We start from the raw sequence: 19813 nt of genomic DNA on the forward strand, positions 1-19813 counted from the left end.
CATTCGGAGCCTTTTTATTTATCCTGTTGCATCGGGGTTGCTGCCCGTGCTGGGACAAGCTGGAGGCAAGGCAAAGAAATAGATGGTGTTTTGAACAGGATCACAAAAACACACCATTAAATAGACCTGTCACTGCTAATATTGTTTGAAGGCTTTCTGTTTCCATGACGACCTGACATCCTAACAGCCTGGCTGACGGCACTCTAAATCACTCCTGGATAAAAGCTTTTATTTTATTCCCCCCCCCCCCGTGCATAACTTTGGACATTAACATCTTCGATGTGTCTTGACGGGTTTTTGTTGCTGTTGTTATGCTTCATCTTAAATCCGTCCCGGTAGCTGAGTGTTTGGGGGTGGCTTGTCTTTTTAATTAACAAGCAACGTCTGGGTCAGAGGTAGAAAAATACCTCTTGCGAACACTTCTGGGCTGTAATGCCTGCACAATGCTCAACAGTGGTTCGGCAGATGGGTTGCTGTTTGTCAAGCTGATCCGTGTCAACGCCTTGTGTCCCCATTTACTCCACACACCTGGCTGTTGTGCCCACCTGTTGCCTATGGGCTTGCACTTGGATGATCAGCTTCGTGCCACGTATTTGGAAGAGGCACAGGCGGCAGGGCCTTGGCCTCTACCAGGGCCGCACACGGGCACGGGCGGACAGAAAGGGGGCCTGAAAACGGTCATTTTAATTATCGTTATTAGCGTTACCTCTGGCGAAGCGGGGTTTGATACTAAAAGTTCGCCCCAGGGCCGCCAGGAGTCTCGGTACGGTGCCTTGACCGCTCGTAATAAATACTACGAATACATTCATGAATTAAAGTCCACCCTCTCTGACCCTAGGCCAGGCCGCTGTGGGAAAAACCAGGGAACAACGTTGCAAAGCTGCGGTTAAACAAACACAAGGCGCGTCTACACGTTCACTAATGCGCAGTAGTTTAGTCCTCGCTTCATGGAGGACAGGCAACCCCCCCCCCCCCCCCCCTTGGTGCTCATCCGCTACAGCGCTCGTTTTAAACGGATACAATTAGCACTCGGCGAGTCTCGTTATAATGCTCAGGTCGTTAAAAACTCTCGCGGTCGCCGTGTCGGATGGTTAAAAAAAATTTGGAGAGTCCCCCCCCACAACCTCCCGCCAGCCGGGGGGGGGGGGGGGGGGGGGGCACCTTTTAGCCACATTTGGGGACACCCTCCAGACAGGATTGGTGTGATATGGCCGTGAGGGCGGAGGCGTGACAGACCCCCCCCCCATAATGAATTGGGCTAACCTAATTAATTGGGTTAATTGCTGGCATGGAGGGGGACTCAAGCCCCCCACCACTCCTCAGGCTGAGGAGATGTGGGGGTGCTTCCCCCCCCGGAGGACTCTCCCCTGAAGTACAAGGTCTATGACACATGGCGGGTGGAGAGGAGGGAAGCACCATGGCAACTCCCGCGCCTTCTCCACACTTCGCCCCGCCCGCGCGCCCAGGGAGAGCGCTGATTGGTCGATGCCTCCTCAGGGAGAGCCGCGATTAGCTGGAAGGCTCCCCGGCCCCGCCCTCAGAAGCCGCGCCTCAGCCAATCCTCGAGCGCAGGAGGGAGCCAACCCGCGGGCACCGCGCGAGACAAGCAGCCAATCGGGGGCGCTTTGGGGTTGGAGTCCAAGGGAGGGGGCGGGGCTTCCCGCGCGGCCAGCCAATAGGAGGGGCTCCCCGGGCGGTTCCGGTTCCGGTACCGGTTCCGCCCGCCCGGCGCCGGGAATGGACCCGGCCGAGGCCGAGTTCCTGGCCGAGAAGGAGCTGGTCACCGTCGTGCCCAACTTCAGCCTGGACCGCATCTACCTCATCGGGGTGCGCCGGGCCCGGGCTTGTGGGAGGGGCCAGACGGGGCGCCAGAAGAGAGGGGGCGGGGAAGTGTGGGCGGGGCCAGGGGAGGGACAGGGCAGATTATGGGGGCGGGGCCAAACTCGCGGGAGGGACCAGAAGAGAGGGGGCGGGGCCAGTCTTGGGGGAGGAAAAGGGGCGGAGTCAGAGGGCGGGGTGGATTAGGGGCGGGGCCAGAGGGAGGCATTTTGGGGGCGGGCCTTGTGAGAGGGGCCAGAGGGGAGGGGTTGAGACAATGAGGGACAGAGGAGGTGGGAGAGGTCAGCTGGGAGGGCGTGGCCAGAGGGGTGGGCGTGGCCAGCAGGGATATTGAGGGGTCCCCCCCCTCCCAGGGGTGCCCTAGCAGGGCCTGGCCCCAAGCAGCCCCTGACCCTGTGGCTCTTGCAGGGAGATCTGGGTCCCTTTAACCCAGGGCTGCCCGTGGAGGTGCCGCTCTGGCTGGCCATTAACCTGAAGCAGAGGCAGAAGTGTCGCCTGATCCCTCCCGCATGGATGGACGTGGGTAAGGAGACCGCCCGCTCCGAGCTGGGAGCTGGTCCGTGGGGACGTCCTGCAACGCTCCTTCCCCTCCTTTAATGGGGAAATCCCTGGAGCGAGTGAAGGGGGCGCAGGGCCAGCCCCATCCTCGCTCCCTGTGCCTTGCTTTGGGAAGATGGGGATGCCACCTGCTTTCCTGAGCACCATCGCTGGCGTGTCGCGGGCTCGGGCGTTAATTGCTCCGTCACCTCCCTGTAGCACCTTCCCCGCGGGCTGCGTCCCGAGGGAAGGGTGCCTGTGGAGCGCGGAGGCGCTCTCATTTACTCGGGATCGTGCGATCCCGCGGGGCATCGGGAATAGAAGCAGCCCTGACACCACGCAGCAATGTTGCTGGGTGGAATAAGGGCCTGAGCTCCCTCCGGTTCAGCCAGCGTGCGGCTGAGAGCAGGGACAGGGACGGTGCCTCGGTGCTGCTCCTCTCGCTGTCCGACCTCCCTCTGCGCTCCCGAGGGCACAGAATTGATGAGCCAAGATCAACTTGGCAGAAAGGTCCCCTTGAGGCCTTCTCCCAGCATGCGGAGCTGACTGCCAGTGCCTCTTGCCCTCGTTTTGGGTTGAAGGGAGTTACTTTCTGCCTGATGAGCTAGGGCTCCCATGGTAAAGCTGCCAAGGGTACCAGGACAGTCTCCCCTCTTGCAGGAGCCGTCTCCACCTGGTCCAAGGGGGCTGCTTCTGCTGGGAGGAGATAAATCCAGAGCTGTGGAGCATCTGGCAAAAGCCTGACTGTCCCCAAATGTGTTTCAGAAAAGCTGGAGGCCATCCGGGATCAGGAGCGCAAGGAGGACACCTTTACCCCGATGCCCAGTCCCTACTACATGGAGCTCACCAAGCTGCTCTTAAACCAGTAAGTCGCTTCCTTGTGGCCAGGTGGAAGTACTTTCTTCCCTGGGGAAATACCCAGGAATATGATGCTGAAAAACTAGTGAGGTTATAGGGGATGGAGTTGCAGACCCACAGGGAAGCGTCCTACGCAGAGCACGTCAGGGTTTTGCTAGAGCACTCGGTTTATCGCAGCCGTTGGATCTGTTCACCCGGTGTCACTGGTTACGAAGTCTGATCAGGGCTCCCGTGCTCTGTCGAGGGGCGGCTGAGTGTACTGACCTTGGGCGGAGAGGCCACACGCTCTGGCTTTGTGCAGACCCTCGATTGCTGCCGGAGGCCCAGCAGCCTAATCCTTCCCAGTCTGCTGCCTTCGTGCTGTCCTTTCCTAGCCCGGTACACGCAGGTCAGGGATATCCCATGCAGGACTCGCGTCCCCTGAAACATTTCCATTGCACACAGTCTGCTGGCCAGTAATTTACTGAGCACAGACTCTTCTCTCCTCAAGCCCCTGCTCACGGTCACTTGAAGCACTAATTGCTTCCTCCTGAGATCTCAGCAGATCCCATCATTGCATTACAATAACCTGTGGCTGTGTTCGTGTGAGCTGCTTGGATCTCTGGAGGTCTGTGGGGCTGTGCCAATGGGTCCAGCTCACTTGGTCCCAAAAGCTGTGGGGTCGGTAATGAGAGCACAGTGCCGACCTCTAGCTCTCATCACAGCCAAGCCATTTAAATTGGCTGTTTCTGTGTGGCTTTGGCCAGGTTATTGTACCTCCTTGGCCTCAGACCAGCTGGGCTCTCACAGAGCAGAAGGACTATGCTGCCAACCAGATGCTGCTGCAGAGTTCAGATTTCCTGGGTAAATAAACGATCCTGAAAAAGCCCCGGCAGCAGCAGCACCAGCTTGGCTTTTAGTGCTGAGTTCCTTTTTTTTTTCATAAAGCAAACTGCTCTGCTTATGCCTCCGAGGTTTGAGAAGCTGCCAACATGACTTATGCCAGTGACTTAATGTATTAGTCCCTTGCAGCCTGTTCTGATCCGCGCTCTCCTCCTCCTCCAGCGCCTCAGACAACATCCCAAGAGCAGATGAAATCCGAACGCTGGTGAAGGATACCTGGGACACGCGCATCGCAAAGCTGCGGCTGTCTGCGGACAGCTTCGTCAGGCAGCAGGAAGCCCATGCCAAGGTACGGGGTGGACCGATAGGCTTGCTAGTCCCTTCCACGGGTGGCCAAGGTGCACTGTGATTGTGCAGGTCTTTGGCCGATCAGAGCCACAGACAGACGTGCCAGGAGTGGCTCTTTCTCCCGCTGCAATAGGAGCATCTGTCAGTCAAGAACTAAAGCCATATGCTTAAGCTTCCGTTTACGGCCAGGCTGCAGCTCCGTTTGCATGATGACAGCGGCACCGTTGTCACGTTCCTCTCTGCTGGGCCTGCCCCTTGGGATGCAGCCAGAGGGCATATGCACCTCTTCATTGTTCAAGCGGCTGTCCCGGTTCCTTTCCTTTGGCTGGCCTTTGCTGTCACAGAAGCCCTCAAGCCTCCCCTATAACAACCCCCCTCCTTGGTTTTTCTTTAGCTGGACAACCTGACCTTGATGGAAATCAACACAACTGGGACGTTCCTCACTCAAGCCTTAAATCACATGTACAAGTTGCGGACAAACCTCCAGCCCAGCGAGAGCGCCCAGTCTCAGGATTTCTAGCCTGGGATGGGATAGTGATGGCTGCTACTCAGACTGTATGCGTGAGTCCTGCTGCACCTTCCTTAAGGCCACCGGTCTCCCTCAGTGCCCCTGGCAGCCTGCCATGACCTTCTGGAAACCCAGGGCTTTGGGGCAGCTGTAAGTGGCCTAGACGCTGCACAAAGGCAAGAGTTCCCTGGTGCCTGCGTACTAATCAGTCCAAGGCCACTGTTAACCGGGGCACTCCCTGCTCAGCAGCTCTCCAGCCCACCCCGCTCTTGGAACAGCCTTGCAAAGCAAATGCGCCTGCCTGGCAGACCCCCTCCCCCAGCTCCTGTGCAGCTGCCAGGCCAAGATGAATCGGCTGCAGAACTCGGGTGCGGCCTGGAGGGGTTGTTTTCTCCCACTCCCTCATGCTTTGCTGCTTGGGCTTTCTGTCTGCTTCAGCTACATGGAGCAGCAGTAAATCTGCTCCTTTCTTTCCCTGGGGCTGTGGGAGTGCCTGAGGGCCCTGCCTGCTGCTGGCTGAAAATGAAGATGGAGAGGGGCTGGTTTAAACACCTGGTTGGGTGCCAGCTGTCCCTGCCTAGCAGTGAAGCACAGGCTTAACCCACTCCTGGCTACTGCTTGCCGTCTCTGGGGACAGGCAATGGAGGGGTCTGCAGGGCTGGCGTTGCCAGGCTCATGTCATGGATGTGAGGGAGAAATACAAGACAGCAATGCATGCTGGCAGGGCAGGGCAGGAGTCCTGACAGGTGGTGGGGGGTGCTGTTCCTGCTGGGGCCAGCAGAGACTTTGCAGCAAACGCTCCTTGCTCCCCCTTTTTCAGCGTCTGGTTGGGAAGGGCGGGTCATCTTCGAGGTATCAAGGGGGCAGCGTGGGGATGGGGCAGGCGGTTCTGGCCATGCCGCTTCCTGCTGGCCGTTCAGCAGGATGACTAGTAACTAGGTCCAAACCCCTTTTGCAAGGTGGGGGAAGCCGTGGGATTTTGGAGGATGGTGCGTTGGGCTTTTTTTAGCTGAAGACACATATTTGTATAGCAAATAAATGGCAAAGGTGTTTCAAGGGGAGTGCCTGATCTGTGTAAAAGGAACTCGGGGTTTCCCTTGAATGCACGCAGCTGCGAACGTACCTGTCGCAGGCACTCTTGATGGATGTACTGGTCTGGTCACAGTGGGGTCTAAAATGCCCCCAAACCATATGTAGCTGGCTACAGGCATGGCTCATTCTTCAGCGATCAGGAATCGAGCCTCTGGCTGCCGCGGGCTCGATGCAGCCGTGTTCGGTCATGCTGCCCTAGCTCATCGCTCCCTCCACGCTTTCCCCTCCAGCAGTTGGCTTGTTTTCCCAATGCCTCCCAGCACCTGCAGCCTTCCCTCCCCTGGGCTGCCAGGGTCTCCTGAGATAGATGCTGGTTACTCACATCTATCAGGATGATTGAGTGGCGGGAAGTGAAGCACTCGTGATGTAAGGAGGGGGGATGATACCGAGCTCACTGCTCCTCCTCACCCAGCCAGCATACCTTCCCTCCTCGCCTTCACTGCCTCCGCAGCCTGCACCGCCCAGCTGACCCTGGGCGCCATCTCCTACGCTAAGGCCATATCTGCCTCCAAAGCCAAGTCGGGGCCCTGCCCACATCAGGCTTTGTAGCAGAGCAAGGCGACTGTTACAGCCGCAAGCAGGAGGGAAGAAGGATCCCGGCTGTGATTTAGGAAGAGTTTATTTTTTTTTTTTGGATGTTGTCAGAAATTACAGCAATATATTCATAAATACCTAAGTACTACATTCACCAAGAATATATTACATTACAATTAATCCAAACAAGTACACTTAGAACAGGTTTAATTTGTCTTTCACAGCATCTAAACTGCCCCCAGCAGGCCCCGGGCATCCTCGCACCCTCTCTCCCGTGCTCTGTTTTCTAGCCGTTCTGCACAGGGAACACACAAATAAGCAGAACCAGTGGGCCACGGCCCCGGGGGCAGGGGAGAGCGAGGGGAGTGCTTCTGAGACGCCCGAAGCACTGGGTTAAGAACGTGATGATTGGCTCCCACCTTTCATACGGAGGGAAAAAAAATCAGAACGTCAACAGTCTCAAGTACAGGAATTGCTGCCAAGGAGGATAGGGATCGGACCAGGCTCCTAACCGCTGCCACCAGCCCTCTGCCGCGTACCGGTGAGGAGGGAGAGCTCACCAATGAAGGTTACTTCTCACGATCTGGGAGTGGGGGGACGGGACAGTGGTTAACGCAGGTTCTAGTTTTTCCCTCGTGTTTAAAAATACATGGTGCCATCTGAGTCGGCCGTTCGCGGGCCGAAGGCCACCTACACGAGCTGGGTTTAAAGTGGCCGAGTCTCTGCTCTCGCAAGGGCGGGCTGCTTTCTGGTACGTTAAAACCATTGCCAACACACGAGCCTTTTTTTAAAAAACTGGTTTGGAAAGCTGCTTTGCAAAGGCCCCCAAATGGTGCTGTCTCCCGTCCATGTTTCCCAAAGCCCCCGCTCAGATTCTGGGTGTACGAGGACTGGGAAGGAGACTGAAGCTGGCCCCGTTTTTGCCGCATGCTGTATTCGAGTCCCGGCCGCCTGCATCACTAAGAGCTGGGCATGGCTTTTCCTGCCAGCAGTCGTGTGACAGCTACAGGTCTTGCCACCTGAACTACCCTGCCAGGCACCTCCCGACTGCTAGCAGCAAGCAGAAGGGAGGCAGCTTTGCTTTTCAGGTGCACTGGGGTGTGGTGGCAGCCTCGTGAGGAAGGGTCAAGGTGTAGGGTAAAAAAGGAACAAAGTGCAAAGCGTCTATGACTTGACCAAGAGGCAACACTTACAACCATCCCACCCGGAGCAAAGGGGATGCACTTCTGTACCCGCCAGTGGACCTGAATTTGGCTGGGCCTGCTGCGGACAGGCCCCACAGGTCCCTTTGCAAACAGGCTACCAAAAAATAAACTTCCTAGTTACGGAAGCGCAAAGTCACCTCCTGTAAATGTGGTGACAGCAGTGGCTGGCATCCACTCTGACACTGCCCGTGCTGCATGCGTCTCCCTGTACTTCCTCTCTGCTGGGCTGGGGGGGTTTCTCCTGCTCCGTCTCACGTGAAAGACAGCGGCAGCCCTACAGTAAAGGAGAATCGCGCTTGTGGCTTCGGCCGCATCTTCCGCTCAGCTCTTTTGGAGGCAAAAGGGCCTCAAACGCGGTCAGCCTGCTCTAGCCTGTCTGCAGGCAGCACTGCCCTGGCAATAAGCCAAGGAAGGCTGCTTGCCTGGAGGCTCGGTGTTTGCGCTGCACTAAGTACCAGGGAGAAAGAAGAGGGGCGAGAGAGCAGTCAGGCTGGGGGACGCTTTCCCCAGCCGTGCTGCAGGACAGGCTTTGCTTTGCTCTGATTGTCTTGGCCGTGGTGGAGGGTGCAGGAAGCTCTCTCCCGCTGTGAAAAGCAGCAAGCCATTGCCTGAGGGTTTGAGGAACACAGTGCCGCAGCTAAGACCCAGGCCTAGGCCTCTCTGCTCTGCCATCCTAGCGGCTGCCGCCTCAGCTCCGCGGGAGCTTGGAAAGCGCTTGCCAGCGACAGCTGCGAGCATGGAGCTGCAAGATCCTTCAGGCAGGGGAGAGCCCAGCCTTTAGCCCCGCGTGAGCTGGGGCCTGTTGGAGCTGGCACTTCCCCCAGGAGCAGCACAATGGAGCCAGCTGCTTGCCTGCTCGGTGGCAGCTGCCGGGATGCCAAAGCAAAATGCCAGCAGCGGGCACAGAGGCAGGGCACCTTGGGCAGGCTGCCTCAGCACCCGGGGCACGGGCTTCCCAGCCCTAGCGCGGGGAGCCTGGGCTGGCTTTCTTCCCTCTGTGCCCACACCTGCGGGGCAAGAGGGCGGTGAAAAGGTAACATGAGATTTCATCAGAAAAGCGGAAGCAATCCTCAGCCCCAGTCCTTCAGTGGAGGAAGCAGCAAGAGAGGTCTTCCTATGCCAGGGTGCAACCGGGATGACCGGCTACCGAACTCACTGGGAGACCTTCCTGCCCAGCCTCCCATCGCTGGCGCTCTCCACCCCTGCCGTCCTGCCCCTGGCAAGCTTCTGCCCTGCAGCACACTCCTCTTGCTAGCAAAGCCGGCCCGCCGTGCTTGTTCCCACACCCCCTCCCCGCTTCAACGCAGCTGGCACCAACCTTTCCCAGTTGCTGGAGAAGCGGGGGTGGAGTGGGAACCACCAGGGACAGGGCTGAGAAGGAAACCCTGGCCTTCTAGTAGCAGCCGTTTCTGTACGGGCAACCAGCGCTACACGGAGCACAGGCCCGGGTGTGCTAGCCCCAGCTGCGGGGTGGGGGGGAAAGCAGGTTGGGCTTTTTTTTTTTTGTCTCTTTTAAATCAGTGGTGGCCGTCCTGACCGGCAGCAGTACAAAACACGGGAAGCAGGGGACTCTCGTCTTCTTCGCAAGGAAAGAAAAGGAAAAAAAAAAAAAAAAAAAAGCAGAACCATATTAAAAAGGGCAAGCTTTATACCAATAATTAAAGGAATAAAAACATACAAAACTTCTTTAATATATACAGTACAAGGCTGAAGCACCTTTTAGGCTTTTTTTTTTTTTTTTTTTGAAATCACAAAATCGTCGGACTCCGTATGAAAACGTCACCCGCGGGGGCCGGGGGGGAGACAGCATCGGGGGGGTGCCTCCGGGGGTGCGGGTGTCGGGGGGTGTTTCCAGCGCCTGTACAATCCACTCCCTCCCCCCCAGCCCAGCAGTAATAAGAAGGTACCTTCAGTTTGTTTATTCGCTTTATTTGCTTGGAGCAAAGTGCATTTCCAGTGGAAAGCCCATTGACTTAGAGGCAGGCTCGCGGGGGCTCGCCGTGGCGGTTCGCTCCTCCCAGGGCTCGTGGCTCAGCGGATCCCTCCCACGGCTCGCCGCGGCCCCGGCTGCGCGGCGCGGTCTCTTCCCGGCGCGGCCTTTCGGCTGGAGCGACGCAGCGGCGACGACCCCGGGCCAGCCTCGCGGTAGGTACAGCAGTTGTACGGATATGGCAACGAAAGAAGCGTTCTGCGTTCTCGTAGTGTTGGTGGTGGCGTCTTTATCGGCGGATTTAAAAACAAATCAAAGAGTTGGGGGTGGGAAGGGAGGGGGAAGGAGGAGAAAAAAAAAAATCCAACCCCTGGAAAGGAGCCTGGCCCTCGCCTCGGCCGCGTGTGGCTACAGAGACTCGGCTGCGTGGACGTGGAGAGCGCGGGGCGGGTGTGTCGGGATCCCGGTATCCTTTGCTTCATGCATGGCACATTCTCCGTTTTGTTTTGTTTGTTTTTTTTTTTAGCTTCAAACCTCCCAGTGAAAAATATTAAATATTCCAGGTAATAAAATAGATTATTATTTCTATACTATAGGTTCAGGCTAGTGCAAGGGGCGTCACCTGGGGTAACCCTTGAAGTAACCCCTAGACCACTGCATTGCAGGCAACGCAAGGCACTTTCTCAAGTGATCTAGTTCGGCCTGAAGTCGCTCCCTTTCCGAGACAATCTTCTGCTTCTGGGTCCTTAATTCCTGGGTGGGGAAAAAGAGACGATCACTACAGGCTGTCGAATGCGACGGGGGAAGAGTAGCACCTCGCTTCCCCTCAGCACCGTGGTGGGGGTGCAATCCGGCCTGATCTCACGGGGGAAGTCTCATCTCTGCACGCCCAACACAGCCCCTTTTATTTCGGGGTAGCCCTCAAGCCACCAGGCTGCAGTGGCAAAGCTGGTGGGGTTGTTTCTATGAAGCCAGAGCCACGCGTTCTCCAGTGCCCGGCGCATGTTGACAGCCTGCCCCCGGGTGACTGCTGTCGGTGGGCACCAGGGCATCGGGGCTGGGGAACTGAAGGCAGCTGGCTTATAGAAGGGGATGTGACAGAAGATGGGCCACGAGCTGCAGGTCCCCCAAGTAAGCAAGATTTGCTTTGCAGCACTTGTATTTCCTCCACCCTTGCTCCCTTCCCGTCCCTTCCCGAGTCCCAGGGGCTGCAAACCCTGCAGCCGGCCTCTCATTGAGAAGGCAGGAAGCTGAAGGAAAGCTTGTGACACCCTGTGGTCTGCGTGGAAGGTGGCACCCCAGAGCTGTGCTGCTCACGGTGTCCCCGTGCCCTGGCTGGAGCAGGTGTATGCATGCCCGAGCTGCAGGCAAGCGGGCACCAGCTCATTGCAGCTGCCTTGAAAATCGACACGTGCCCGCGGATAAGTTGCAGCCTGCCTCTGCCCGGGCTCCCACCGGTGTGTCCCTGCCTGCTCCCGGCGCCAGCCCCACTCACCGCCATGCTGTGGGACAGCTGCTCGGCCGTCAGACTGAGGCTGTACTGCTGGGCCTCCAGCCGGCGGCACTGGGTCTGCAGCACGTGCCGCTCCAGGTTTTGTTCTGCAAGCAGAGGAGACGCACTCAGTCACGGCGCACGCTCGGCCGCCCGTGGCCCTGGCTAGTCTTGGGTCATGCCTGGGCCTCTTACATTCATGCACCCCCCTAACATCAGACGGCGTCTTAGCTTAGCCTCTCTCCATCCAGCTTCACCCACCGTGACAGTCCTACAGGCTACAGCACAGAGCGTGAAGAGAGGCAGCTTGAACCCGGCCGTCCGTGGGTGGCAGAGGCCTCCCGTGTCACATCCCTTTGCCTAGGCCTTGTGCCCGGCGTCTATGCTGGTCACTGGTGTGTTCTCCAGCACAGGCCAGTGGTGGCTGGCTATGTCAGAGAAGCATCGGGTCCCTCCCTGCAGGGCTACCCCGTGTCCTGGGGATGTCCATAAAGCACGCTTACAATTACTCTATACCCAAGCCCCCAGCCTCCAATTTTCGGGCCTGGGGCAAGAGCCTCGTGGTTTTGTAAAGGCAAGAGCTGCTCTTAAGTGAGCGCACAGCTTGGGGAGGGGACAGGCCCTGCAGACGCTGCTGCAACGGCTCGTAGAGCCTTCCCCTTGTCTGCCAGACATTTAAACCCAATTCACAGGCACTGAGGAAGTGAGGCGTAATTAACTTCCAGATTATCGGCAGCATCGCAGGGCCGCACCCGCTAACGAAGGATCTATTGCTGCGATACCGCGTGCAGGGAGGCGGTGGTGGTTGGGCACTGGGGGCTGTTGGTTCGAGCCCAGCAAGTAAACTGGGGGATGGGGAATGAATGCAAGGCCAAGTGAGGGCACAGAGCTGCTGGGCTGTGGCTGCTGCTGCAGCGCTGGGGATTCGGGTCCCTGGTTAATCGTGGAGGGGTAATGGTGGCAGCATGCACAAGCACCTGCGTCATCGTTCGGGCTGGCAGGAGAGGGGAGGCTGCAGGACTGGGTCAAGGACCGTGTGGGAAAAGCAGCTCTGCTGTTTATCTGCCCACATCGGCCTTCCCCCTGGGCTCAGCTGTGATGCCGCACGGTAATGAGGCAGGATGCAAACCCCACCGTGCCGCCACAGCGAAGGCAATGACTCACAGCCCCTAGGGACAGCAGCCACCCGAGCCGAGGGTCCGGGACGCACCGAAGGAAGCGAGCACAACACCGGCACCGCCTGCCCCGCTGCAGTGCCAGCCTGCCCGGGAGCAGCCTGTTTTTAGATGCAACGAAGCAGGCGGCAAAGGAGGGAAATGTTGAGGGACTCTGCGCTCTTTGCCCTCGGCTCGGTCCCCCAAAAGCAGATGCTGGGCTGCAGCAGTGGATTTGCACAGGTGCCTGGTGTCTCTGCATGGGAGGACACACGGGCAGACAGTGATGTTGGTCATCCCAGGGCAATTCCCCAGCCCCAGGCAGTTTTAATCCCCACTGCAGAACTGGGGGATGCCGAGGTGCCCGGTGACCCACCCAGGTCCCAAGAGGGCCTGGGGAGGGTCCAGGCTAGAGACAGATGCTCTGAGAGGCTCCAGAAGCCCCGAACAGCTCCGAGGGCTCTTCTGGAGCCACGACCTGCCCATTCCCTTTTCACTCCAGCCAAGGTCAGAGCTGGGAGCGAGGAAGGAAAGAGGCCGCAATGCTGAGCCATGGCTCCTGAGAGTGAGATTGCAATGCAAGCGAGGTCTGGGTGCGGGTCCCCTACCTTCTATGTGCTCCTGGTAGGCTTCGAAGATGGCCTCGATCCCCTGCCACTTGGGCCGGGGGCACTCGTCCTCCTCCTCCTCCTCGTCCTCCTCCTCTCCCTCCGAGTCGGAGTCCTTGTCGTGCTCGGGGGGGATGAGCCCCTTGCGCGGGGGCTGGGCATCAGGCTGCCCGTTCTGCTGGGGCAGGGGGACCCGGCTGGAGGCCTGGAGCTCGGGAATGTTGTAGTGGATGGAGGCGTCCACCTTGTGGTTCTGCTCGGCGGTCAGCGCGGCCGCACTGCCTGCAAGAGAGACCACAGCGTGAGCACTGGGGAGCAGCATGGCACCCTGCTCCCCAGGCTTCACCTGGGATACATCCTGGCCCGGCAGGGAGACCCCTGTGATCAGCCTCGCTTCCGGGCTTCAGGATGGATCGCTGTCGCTGTGCTGCATGGGCATCTCGGCACACAGGCTGGCATGCACCTGCTGATGGTGGGGTGAGGAGACAGCCAAGGGCAGAGCTGCACCAGGCCTCCCACCCCTCAACCACGGCAGGGCAAGATGACCCTGCTGCATTGGTCCCATCATCATAGGACCGCCCTGCACGTGCACAGGGCCTGTGTTACCGACACCACCTCAGAGCCAAGCCCCAGCTGCCCCAGAGGACTTGGGACGAGCCCCCGAGGGGTCACACAGAGCTCAGCCCAGCAGCTCCTGGAGCCCAGTCGGGTGCCTAGTAGCCTGACCTGCAATCATGCTATTTGCCCACCGCTGCCCACGTCCCAGCAGCAAAGTGGCTTCCCTCGAGACATCCATTTGTCTCCAAGATTAACTAACTGCCCTCAACCAGTGCTGGAGACGACTCCGGTGGGTTTTAACGGCTCTCGCTCTGACTCAGGCGCTGCAAACATTTATGGCCTCCCGGCCTGCGTTTAGCATGCCGCTCCTCTCTGGCGTTCTCCAGCGCCTTGATTCCTTTTCCGTTAACAGCTGCTCCCTACACACTGGAGTAACTTTATTTCCTCCACTCCTGCCTGTCGGCGTTAACGAGCTCTTCGGGAAACGAGCCGTATTTTCAGTGTCTGTCCTGAAGTTCCCATCTTCTTTATTTTTTTTTTTTACCTTCTACTGTAATTGCTGAGGCTGTTTCAAGGGGATGGGAAAGCACAGATGCATCGATAATTTCCTGGGAACTTCTAGAAGCCGCTTAATGGAGCCTTCCCCTATCTGCCTGTGGTGAGTATTCACGTGATGGATGGCTCCTCTCCGCTAACAGTTGTGGCCACAGCTCTCCCTTGGGAAGATGTAAGAGACACCAGCCCGGCAGCCAGAGGCTCTGAACAGGCTCCCCCCTGCGCTGGCTCGGCAGGTTGTGTGCGCACACGTTGCTCTATGCACACAAACCTCCCTGGGGTGTGCGGACTGGCCTGTGCGGATGCGGTATCTAACGTCCGGGTGCCAGATACCGTGCAGGTAATGCAACTGCTGTCTTTGGCTTTGGCACATGCAAAAACTCTTTTGTGGGGGGAAAGGCAGGTGCAGATTCAAAGCCAGGGCCCAGGTAGCAACCAGGAGTGCTAGGGGCTGAGCTCCTATCTCCGCACCCCTCCGCCCCCAGAGGCTTGTTACCTTTGTGCTTCTGCAGCGCCTTCTGCGTGGACTGCAGCACGGACTCGTGGAACTGGTGCGCGAACTCCTCCGCCATGAAGGGCTCCCAGGGCTTGCTCTTCCCGTTGACGCTGTGGGACAGCGGCACAGGGATGTCCTTGGCTAAGGGGCCCCGCACGTAGTTGAGGATGCTCAGGCTCTTCTTCCCCATATGCCCATCACTGAGCTTGGGTTTCTCAGCCGGGGCAGCAGCCGGCTCCTTGGCCGCCGGGGGTCTGGGTGGCTCTAACCGACTGGGCTCGGCAGGCTTCGGCACGTCGGGCAGGGAGGCAGCGATGCCCACAGGTTTGTCTGGATCCACGGGGAGCTGCTGCGCTGCAGGCTCTTGGGGAAAGCACACAGAGCAGCGTGAGCCACGGGGCTGGGAAGCAAAGCAAGGCTCTGTCTCCCCCTGTGCAGCACCCAGGACTTCTGGGCTTCAGCCCCACGCACCCACACAGCTAGGGGCAGAGGTTAAATTCCCCCTTGGCCCTGTAAGTCTTGAGCCAGCCTCTGGCTGGCGGCTGCCTGGAGCCTGCTCTTGCCAATCTCTGGAGGGGCAGAAGGGCCCATCATCTAGAAGCACATGAGGCCCCATCGTGCGAGGTGCATCCCTTCATCCCCAGGACCCTATACCCATAGTGGGAGCCAGGCCTCACTCCTGTCCCCAGCAAGCAGCGCCTGCCTTGCCCCATACCGGTCGGCGTGGTGTTGGGGCTGTCCCGCGGGGAGCTCTTCACCACCACGGCGGCCGGCGTGCTCTTCTGCTTCATGGCGTGCAGCAGCTCCACCAGCTTCTCCTTATCTGCAGGGTGGGAAGCGGAGGGCTGGAGCCACACGGGGCAATTTTACAAGGGCTGGGAACCTGCCCAGCAGCCCCTGGCATGAGGCAGAGGCATGATAGGGGCAGGGGGCAGGAGGGAGGGACGCCTGCCACTGTGCTGGCCTGGCTGAGCTGCCAAAGCTCGTAACACCGGGCATGCAAACAGCCCGATGTGTGCCGGCACTAGGCCGTCAGGGCTGCATGGCTGGCAGTCTGGTTTCTCCCTGCTGATGTCCTAAGGGAGGTCTCCCAGGGTGCGGAGGTGTCAAGGCAGAGAGGGGAAGCCCTGGCATTAAGGGGCTCAGGTGCTGAGCAGAGCCAGGCAGCCTGGAGCAGGATGGAGAGTGAAGGGAGCAGCTCTGGCTGGCACACACGACCCTTGTTCCCAGCCAGGCCTGACCACCCAAGGGGCTGGGAACCCAATGCTGGCTCCCCCTGGCCAGTGGGAATCAAATTGGGGAGGGAGGCGTGTCGAAGGACAGCAAGGAGGACACTGCTCCATCCTGCACCAGCTCTGCCCCACTCCGCTCAGCACCGCTCGCTCACCTTTCCTCTTCTCGGCGCTGATGTGGGTGAGGTTGAACATGGTGAGGAACCGCTTCTTCTCCTCGAAGTTGGGGCTGTTGTTCATCTCGTCGGGGCTGTAGCGGGTGGAGAGCGCCAGGCGGGGCGAGGGCGTCCGGCGCTTGCTCTGCACCGTCGGGGGCGAGGGGCTCCGCTCCCGCAGCATCCGCCGCCGCTTGCGCCGCTTCTGGGTCAGCAGCTCCTCCTTCTGCTGCTGCGTGGTCAGGCCGAAGAGCTGCAGGAACTCCAGCTTCTGCAGGGGGTGACGGGGAAGGGGCAGGGCCCTGAGCGGCTGCAGGGACCCACGGGCCCTGCCGCAGGCTCCTAGCTTGCTCCGTGGGGGAATCATCCATCCCACAGCCCCGCCACCCCTCCGGGAGCCCCCGGCACTATAGTCAATGGGGTGGTGGCTGCAGACGGGACCCAGCCAAAAGAGGGGTGGGTTTGGAGGTCAGCGCAAAGGGATCAGGGAGCACCCAGGGGCACTCATGGCATTAGAGCAGGGAGATATGGGCCAAGCCTAGTGGAGAGCTTGGTCTGCAGTGTGGTCTTACTGGGGTGTCCCCAGGCTGGGAGCTGTCTAAGGCACGGCACTGCAGACAGATCTCTGTGCCACGAGTAGGCTCTGACCCCGGGAAGGCAAGACGAGGCACCTGGCATTTATCACGGGCTATCATGAGGGCACTGATGGATTGTAAGTTCACACCCAGCGTCCTCTGCAGTCACTCGTAAGGAGCATCCACATGGGGACAGACTAAAGAGGATGGGCCTGTTCAGCTGAGAAAAGAGAGGCTTGAGGGGGGCGCATGAGAAGGGTTTGAATCAGAGCTTCCTACACCTTAAAAGCTGGAAGGTGCAAGGGAGAGGAAGGGGGAAAAACTCTGGTCAGACCCAGGCCTCTCTCCCTTTCAGCATCCGCTCTCTGCGCCATGTGACACAGGAGGCTGGACCGGACGGGCTCATGGTCTGACCCATCGAGGGCAGATCTTGATACCCAGAGGGGATGGGACAGGGCTGGCACGGATGGGGACTCTGTGGCCGTGATCAAGTCACTTCGCCTCTCTGCCTCAGACTCCCAGGTGCCCTGAGAGCAATCGGTCCTTCTCCCGAGGGTCAGTTAGCGCTTGCCCAGGGCTCAGAGGTGAATTATTAGCAGACCCAGATTGTGGCTCTATTGCTCTGGTAGGTCAAGCCACGGGGGCGGTGTGGGGTCTTGGGTCGTGGCTGTTCATGGCCCGGATGCTGCTGCTCCGCGCCTGGTCTGCCCAATGATGGCTGATGGCTGCCCAGGGGGCCAAGTGGGGGATATACCTCGGAGGAAGTGTCCAGCTTGAGTGGGGGCTGCTCGGCCACGCACCGGAGATGGGCCCTCACCTCCTCCTCATCGCTCTCGTCGTAGGAGTCGTCCAGGTCATAGTAGTAGCCTGCGCCGGGGAAGGAAAGGCCGGAGGGTGAGGCAGTGGAGACGCCAGCACCAGCTCCCCAGCAAGGCCCCACCAGCTCTGTCTCTCAGGCAGCAGGATTAATCCCATGCAAGTGTCACCAAGAGAGGACTCGGCCCTCTCATGCCTCCCGCCAACCAGAGCATTGATGGGGCCGACGAGACCCCCCAGACCTCTGTCCCCCACATGCCCACGCTGCCCCTCCACCCCGCTGTGCAGTGCAGCGCGGGCTCATCCCCCCAGCTGCTCTCCTCCCCACTTACTCAGCTCTATTAATATTTAAAGGCATCTTATTAGCCTCCATTCATCATTTATTAATTGGGCATGTCGAGCATGCAGGATTTACGGGGCGGCTCTGATTTGCCACCAGGCAGGATCCAGATGCATGCCAGGCACGGAGACCCTAGGAGGTGCCCCCACCCTGGCCCAGGGCCGGCCCCACGTCCAAGGGGGTTGCACTCCTGACACAAAGACGCCCCTAACCCTGGGTGCGAGAGCAGGCGGCAGCGGTGTTGTGGCAGCCTCTGCCAATGGACTTCATAGGGGTCTGGATGTGCAGCCCCTCCAGAGCCGGGCAGGGCACGGCAGGGCTCCCAGGCCCTATGCTCTATCCCTGGCCTGGGGGGAGTCCCTCTGGCCAGGAGAAGCCCCCCTTGTCTTCTTGGAGACAGACTGAGGCCAGACCCAGACATCACGGCCCCGGGGCACTGGCAGCGACACCGAAGTCCAGGGAAACACAGGGGCACTCACCCTTCTCCCGGGCTTCCCTCCGCCGACGCTCCTCCAGGTCCAGTTTGCTGACCAGCTTGCGGTGCTGCTGCAGGAACTCGTCGTACATGTACATGGGGTCCTGGCCCCGCGGCAGCGGAGGCCGGTAGGGTGAGCTGGGCTTGCTGGCCAGGCTGACCTCGCTGAACTGCCCGGGCTGCGGGAGCGATGCCCTTTGCTGGTTCAGGATGCTCTGCGTGGACTTCTCCAGCTCGGCCAGGAAGGGCGCGTGGGGGAAGCCGGCATGCTCGGCCACCCCGGGGGGCTCCCGCGGGGGCTGGTATTTGTCCAGGGTTTCCCTCTTCCTCGGCCCTTCCTCCAGCTTCTCGGGGCAGAAGACCCGCTCCACCTTCACCAGGGGGATGGCCTGCCGGCTGGGCTCGAAGGGAGCGGGGTGGGCGTGCAGGGAGTGGGTCTCCGGGACCCGGCGCGGCTCCACATTGGTGTCCATCAGGGACACGGGGTTCCAGAGCGAGGTGGGGACGGGGTGGTGCTGCGGCTTGGGGGAGATGAGCGGCGGGGGCCCTCCGAAGTGCTGGGGCTGCTCGCGCCCACTTGGCTCGTGGCGGGTTGGTCCCGATCTGCAAAGACAGAGACCCGTGGTGAGGCACGAGCAGGAAACAGGGCCATTGAGCAGGCACCCACATTACAGCAAAGCCCATGTATCCATTCAACCCCCACAAAGCTTATATTCCCATTAAAGGGCTCTCCTAGCACATTTGCAGCTCAACGGTGCATGATATCTGCAGCACAAGCATCAGCAGATAGCTCCGTGCTGGCTGCCTCAGACCTAACCGAGGGGAAAGGCTTTCCCAGGGATGCTCTCCGGGTGCCGTGGGCACCATCGACGGGTGCTTTGGGGGAGCAGTGCAGGCACCGGCAGCCGAGGGGCTGGGAGGCAGCGTGGCCACCCTGCCCCGGCACCCGTTGGCTTGCGCACGCTCCGCTCTCCTGGCAAGCGTGGCCTTGCAAACACCTCGGGCGGGATTGATTTCTCACGACGAGAAAAACACACCGGGCGCCCTTTCAGAAACAAGACACATCTCGGGGGAGCCGCTGGGTGCTGGCAGTAGGAAAAAGAGAAACCTAAGGCACGTGCTCATGTTACAGAGGTGTTTAACTGTAGGACGGAAGATCAATTCCCGGAGAGGCACCCGGCTACGTTACGTTGCCCGTCGGCCCCGTGTCGGCTGTGATGGCCGTGACACCTAGTGGCTGCCCATTTAACTGCAGCGGGCACCGCACGCCGGAGGCTCAGCCGCTTCGAAGCCTGGCCTGCTGCAGGCTGGCACGACAGCACCAAGCGCTGAGCCCGGGGGCAGAGTTAAGGGGATGCCACTGACCTGCACGCCCGGGGTCCCCGGCGTGACTTGGAGGGGCGCTGGGCTTGGACCAGCTTCCCACTGGCTCACCAAACTGAGACTCCTGGCTGATTTGAACCCTGTTACTGCATCATTTCCAAACCCAGTGGGATTCTCCCTCCACATCTGTGCCTTTTCGAGTGTCTGTTTGGCTGTTCCCAAACGGGGCTGTTTCTTATTCGTGACTGGTCGCCTCGGTCTCCCAGCGCTCCCCGACTGGACCGGGCTCCAAGCTCTGGACCCTTCTGCTTTTATTCATCTCAGGTTTCTTTAGCTCTGGGGCCCCCAGGAGGTCTCTCGA

The 19813-nt window shown here is 59.5% G+C and overlaps 2 protein-coding genes across 6 annotated transcripts in view; one reads left to right on the top strand and one right to left on the bottom strand.

Annotated features, from left to right (window-relative positions):
- Positions 1-1691: 1691 nt before the first annotated feature.
- Positions 1692-5968, top strand: GINS2 (GINS complex subunit 2). The gene is made up of 5 exons (XM_014609278.3): positions 1692-1827; positions 2248-2362; positions 3142-3241; positions 4279-4405; positions 4799-5968. The coding sequence occupies exons 1-5, from the start codon at positions 1738-1740 to the stop codon at positions 4922-4924; spliced, it is 558 nt and encodes a 185-aa protein (XP_014464764.1). The 5' UTR covers positions 1692-1737; the 3' UTR covers positions 4925-5968.
- A 637-nt stretch (positions 5969-6605) lies between these two features.
- GSE1 (Gse1 coiled-coil protein) overlaps positions 6606-19813 on the bottom strand; it is a 197105-nt gene continuing 183897 nt past the window's right edge. For 2 of the 5 annotated variants that reach the window (XM_059713913.1, XM_059713911.1), the window contains 9 exons: positions 18134-18732; positions 17253-17365; positions 15924-16194; positions 15252-15359; positions 14537-14899; positions 12928-13209; positions 11169-11272; positions 10296-10426; positions 6606-9960 (listed from right to left, as the gene is read on the bottom strand). In XM_059713913.1, the coding sequence (XP_059569896.1) occupies positions 9717-9960; positions 10296-10426; positions 11169-11272; positions 12928-13209; positions 14537-14899; positions 15252-15359; positions 15924-16194; positions 17253-17365; positions 18134-18732 (2215 nt within the window). In that variant the 3' untranslated portion in view covers positions 6606-9716. Of the gene's footprint in view, positions 9961-10024; positions 10427-11168; positions 11273-12927; positions 13210-14536; positions 14900-15251; positions 15360-15923; positions 16195-17252; positions 17366-18133; positions 18733-19813 lie in introns of those variants that run through there. The other 3 variants (XR_009455310.1, XM_059713912.1, XM_059713914.1) reach the window with 3 other exon arrangements.

This window comes from Alligator mississippiensis, chromosome 10 (assembly GCF_030867095.1).
Source record: "Alligator mississippiensis isolate rAllMis1 chromosome 10, rAllMis1, whole genome shotgun sequence".
Taxonomy (NCBI): domain Eukaryota; kingdom Metazoa; phylum Chordata; order Crocodylia; family Alligatoridae; genus Alligator; species Alligator mississippiensis.